General features: G+C 35.8%; 1 protein-coding gene across 1 annotated transcript; it reads left to right on the top strand.

Moving 5' to 3' along the window:
• The first annotated feature begins 429 nt into the window (after positions 1 to 429).
• On the top strand, positions 430 to 1143 carry LOC113372002 (homeobox protein Hox-D3-like). Its single transcript, XM_026612375.1, has one exon. It carries the CDS (start codon positions 430 to 432, stop codon positions 1141 to 1143), a length of 714 nt encoding a protein of 237 aa, XP_026468160.1.
• The last annotated feature ends 241 nt before the right edge of the window (positions 1144 to 1384 follow it).

Consider the following 1384-nt stretch of genomic DNA (forward strand, 5'->3'; position numbering starts at 1 on the left):
AATCGGATCCAAAAGCATTTCCCAAAACAAATTATATGCAAAATTTTAAATAGTATTAACAATAAACCATCATAAAAATTTTAAAATTATCCTTCGACATACAACCATTAATCAACACCTTCATATTTTGACTAAAACCTAAGTGCACATTTTACAAAAATTCAAAAGACCACTCCAAAATTCTGTGTAATTATTCTCAGTCGACATTCGGACATAAATTTACCTTCAAATATATTCCATTCACAAAAATCTTTTAGAAAAATACAATTTCCAAAAGTGCCGTCTTGTTGTCTAGGGATTCGTCAAAGCGCCAAGCAGTCTGCACAAAAACGACCCTTATTCTAAAGGGGAGTGGCCTGTGGGACCCTTCGAGGTATAAAAACCGAGGGTAGCAAAGACACAGCATTTAGTATACAACTATCCGGTGCAATGTCGAGATCATTTTTAGTGTCATCGCTTTTGGCAGACGTGAAAGACGTAAAAGTCAGTGAAGCCGAAGACAAAATGTGGCCGAATCGGTCAGCGGTTGCAAGGATTTTCAATCCTGCGTTTCCGGGCATGACTCGATTACAAGTGTTACCACCTGGGGAAAATCATCAGCAATCGCCACCTCCGATGGATTTTAGGATAAGTGCACATAGTATGGATTTATCTTTAAAACGACCAGGGGAATTACAAAGAACCTTTACCGATTCGCCAGGGGAATCCCTTGATTGTACAAGCAAACGCCCAAGGACAGCGTTTTCTGGTGACCAACTTTTAAGGTTAGAACGCGAATTTGCAGCTTCAGCCTATTTATCAAGACTCAGGCGTATCGAAATAGCCTCACATTTGCGTTTGACCGAAAAACAAGTGAAAATCTGGTTCCAAAACAGAAGGGTCAAACGCAAGAAGGACCAACAAAATTCGCCAACAAACCCTTGTTGCAGTGCACCAGGAACCAGCAGAACTTTTATACCGAATTTAGAAGGTTACGACATGCAAAAAACACCTAGTCCTGAAAGAGTCAACCGTAATCAATATCATCATCACCATCACGATTATCCGTGGAATTTGTCTGCAGAAACGAATCTTGCATATACCAGGATGCATCAACAAAGTCCTACAAATTCTGTGAAAAGCGAACATTCGAATTGTAGTTGAAAATTTTTGGAAAAAAGTGATATTTGTAAAAATTATTTGTTGTATATAATTCGTACTGATGAAATATTTTTATAGTGTTGTAAATATTAATTTTAAGGAAAGTTCGACATATCGATTTGTGGTTGTAAATATTTTTGTATAGTATATTTTTGATAAATAATTTATATGAGAGAATAAATTTTATATTAAACATATATATTTTTTTATTTTTTTGTATATAATAGGTTGTCAAATATCTCCC

The sequence above is a fragment of the Ctenocephalides felis genome, unplaced genomic scaffold (assembly GCF_003426905.1).
Source record: "Ctenocephalides felis isolate EL2017-DRISC unplaced genomic scaffold, ASM342690v1 CF-g0.4_SCAFFOLD_01500, whole genome shotgun sequence".
In the NCBI taxonomy this organism is placed as follows: Eukaryota; Metazoa; Arthropoda; class Insecta; order Siphonaptera; family Pulicidae; genus Ctenocephalides; species Ctenocephalides felis.

Excerpts from the sequence above, each read along its gene's own strand:
- LOC113372002 (XM_026612375.1), top strand. The coding sequence starts at position 430 with ATGTCGAGATCATTTTTAGTGTCATCGCTTTTGGCAGACGTGAAAGAC.